Source organism: Ruditapes philippinarum, unplaced genomic scaffold, assembly GCF_026571515.1.
Source record: "Ruditapes philippinarum isolate M1 unplaced genomic scaffold, ASM2657151v2 ctg8107_1_1_1_1, whole genome shotgun sequence".
In the NCBI taxonomy this organism is placed as follows: domain Eukaryota; kingdom Metazoa; phylum Mollusca; class Bivalvia; order Venerida; family Veneridae; genus Ruditapes; species Ruditapes philippinarum.
The window spans coordinates 4,277-7,827 of record NW_026863428.1 but is presented as its reverse complement, the minus strand read 5'-3'; the positions used below and the strand labels follow the sequence as shown (position 1 = coordinate 7,827).

The 3,551-nt window shown below is 33.5% G+C and overlaps 1 protein-coding gene across 1 annotated transcript; it reads right to left on the bottom strand.

Annotated features, from left to right (window-relative positions):
* Positions 1-529: 529 nt before the first annotated feature.
* LOC132722098 (uncharacterized) lies at positions 530-2,479 on the bottom strand. Its single transcript, XM_060706526.1, has 2 exons — positions 1,997-2,479; positions 530-618 (listed from the first exon to the last, which is right to left on the bottom strand). Exons 1-2 carry the CDS (start codon positions 2,457-2,459, stop codon positions 530-532), a joined length of 552 nt encoding a protein of 183 aa, XP_060562509.1. The 5' UTR covers positions 2,460-2,479.
* Positions 2,480-3,551: the final 1,072 nt, after the last annotated feature.

Genomic DNA, 3,551 nt, shown 5'->3' with positions numbered 1-3,551 from the left:
TTGAATGACGAATGACGTCGACAAAAACAGAATCCTAAAGAAAGCCTAATACGGCAAATTGAAAACGTCGTAGGCTCGGTTTGAATGAGCCTGTCCGTGTGCAATAATAGTAATTGCAATTTGATCAAGCAAACATTAACATAAATTCTCTTGCACATTTATCTATTTCTTTGTAAAAGGTAGTTCTAAAATCAAGTCAACACATAATTTCATGGAGAAAGTTGCCATCCGGAAAACGTCGGTTGAATGAACTGGCCACTGTAAGCAGTGCAACCTCGACCTGCTACACGTCTTATGAAAACATGATCCCCAGCGTTCACTCTGGCTAGAACAAGACCAGATGAGGGACTAAGCAAAAGTCTTCGATCAGATGCATCCGATACCGTCCATCCTTGAGTCGCACCATTAACTACAATTCCAGTGACAGTATATTCAACATAATCAGCAGCGAATGTCCAAGTAAACACGTATATTCCGGATTCTGGTACAATATATATCCCGTAATGCTCATTATAGCCATTTCCAATATCTAAAACTTCCGTGTCGTATGACCATTGAAACATTTGCTTGAAGAAAGGTAGACATGAAACGCAATCCTTTCTGATTGTAATAGTTCCTCTGAAATGAGACATTTAAATAGATTCATTTACCGGCATTTTATATCTTATTTATTAAGTTAAAGGGATACTAAGACAAATTAATGACAAAAATATTACCTCGAATCACACTGAAATGACATTTTTGAACGAGAGATAAATAAAGAATCCCCAAAGAACGGTCTAAACAACAAAATTGAAAATGGTGCAGGCTCCCCTTTCAAAATTCCATTTTATTTAGTTCCGCCCATTGTTTTCTCGCTTAGGGCACACGCATTATTTTACTTGGGGACCATACGCCGCTTTACTGTGTCACATTGAAGGTTCCATGATAACCGCCGTATGAACACATCTGCGGATGTTTCTAAATTCAAATTTTCACCATTTTCGTGTTAAATGTTGAATTCTGCTTAAGCCGGTGCTAGGGGGCGTGGACGGTAACTTGCACTTTCCAGTACCGTTCAAAACAAGTTCGTTTTGAAGAAATTCATCTCTTAAAGTTTTGTATTTTTCTTTTGACATGATTTGGATATTGTTGTGCGGCAAAAACTTAAATAACTGCTTTTTTCTATAGTGAAGCGAGGTCACACGTGTGCTAATTTATTTTGGTTGGATTCGGTAACGGGTCTTGTTCCTTAAATGTTTTATAAAGTAAGTTCTTGCTCACATCTGATTCTCAAATTTGATGTTTTATCCTTGATCATATGATTATTAAAAGTTTATATCTCGTTTATTGAGATATGATTAATCAATGTTCAAGGCATTATGGAAACCAATTACGAGCAGCATTCTATATAATATATAAATTAGACACATGGTGTCGGATTCCTGACATTACGACATTGACTGAAACAAGTACTACTAGTACGGACGTAATGGAATTTTCGTGTCGTAAAGCTTCCCCTTAAATTTCATCAACTGCGCAGATCTAAACGGACCAGGTAACATTTTATTCGGCTCTTCTAAAGTTATGCAGTGCACAGCTGACCATTCCTTCGCAGCAATTTTACGCGTGTGTAAAACCTCGCTTGTTTTGTTTAAACGCATTTATTAATTTATTTTGTGAAACACGATACACAACTTTCTAGACAGTAAATAAACTATACTCTTCTATCAATTTGCTAAACAATTAAGTCCAATATCGTAATATGCTTTACATTATGTCATTTACAAAAGTTTCATTTTGCTAAATAACTAAACTAATCCGTCGAAAAAACCTCATAGTTCCGGCCAAGAAACTTCATCGCTTTGAGGCGAAAAAGCAATCCGGCCAGCTAATAGGTTCTACACAGTGGCGTATATAATAGGTGCCTATCAAGATATTATCATGTTTCTCATGTAAACGGATGCATGTATTTTAACATTATTATCAATTTACATATGAATGAAACATAACTTACTTTTAAAAAGACTTGCAATGGCTTCCCCATTTTGGTCGTTTTGAAGATTTGGCGTTTTATGTCCATCCGATGTTCCTAATTCGTTGCTTTTATTTAGACTGTCAACTGTTTCATGCATTGCTGTATTAATGCCACTTTCATAGTTAAAGTTGTTATTTATAACAACTTTTTTAAGTCTTGAAACGTCAAGTTCCATTTTTTTCACGCGGCTTTTTAGTTCCATATTGTCATGTTTTAATTCTGTATTGTCATGTTTCAACTGGAGATTTGCCTGTTTCAGTTCTATATTTGCCTGTTTAAATAAATCCATCTCGACCTGTTGTTTATTAACAGTTATTTCAAGAATTTTCAAACGTTCTTCAAAAGAACTGCCATTAGCAAACACTATGCCAGAAATTAATAGAAATAAACGCAGCATAACGACCAATAAGATGGAATAGGTACACTTAGGCGCTAAGTACATCTGAGATATTTTGATAATGTTAAATGTATTTATATACATTTTTGGCAAGGCTTATCTTGAGAACTTTAAAGTGAACTAGTTTATAGCCACCATTGTGTTTAAGTAATGTGTAGCCATGTCAAAAATGCCGAATCTTATCTTTAGTTTAAAGTTAATTTTCATAAGTCGCCAACACAATGTAATACATGTTTACAAATGTGGGAATATCTCATAAAAATGACGTGTTATCTTACACAAGAATTGTGAACGTAGAACTGGAAAACATGGATTTTACCGTACTAATAACATGTTATAAAACACTGTTTCATCAATTTAAAATGTACGTTTATAATAATTTGGCTACTGATAATATGAAAAAATATTATTGAAACACCTTTTTTATAGCAACAATGCCGTTAAATCAAGTCCTTTACTTGACCCTGATTGGAGCATTTGTGTGGACACAATTTGGTAGAATATGTCAGTTTGTTTTGAATCAGTTTATTTAGACAATACTTTCAAAGTTTCAAAGTTTATTTCAGGACTCAATTCATGTGTTACACACCTGACAATATGAGCTATAGCATATAAAGGTACATTACATGAAAGGCATAGCATACACATGAAAGAAACACGCATTTTCAAGGACATGATGAACAAATATGTAGAAATGTTATCTATTCTCAAATCTTGTGATTATTTCCTTAACAAATAAACAAAAATTTCTGTATTCATGTATTCATTACAATGAGTTGTATTCATATTCGTAATAGATTTAAAAGTTTATATATTTGGATATCTTAAACACTTTCGAAATGTGCTGGAAAAAAATGTTAAAGTAATTTTTTTTGATACTGTATATTTCAGCATTATTTTAAATTTGATTATACTTCTGGTCCTCATTCAAATGCTTTAAGTACTGCCTAAAATCAGATGGAAGTTTCTTATTAAACGTTTAAATGTCCATATCTTATGTCAGATTAATCTAGTAAAATGTATATGCTTCGAATGCTGATAAAGGTAACCCTACTTACTATTAGTGATTTGTCATCTATATAGCCAGCCGCAAACATTCATTCTTATGAAAGGTCTTAAAGTAAGCTGTCTCGGAAA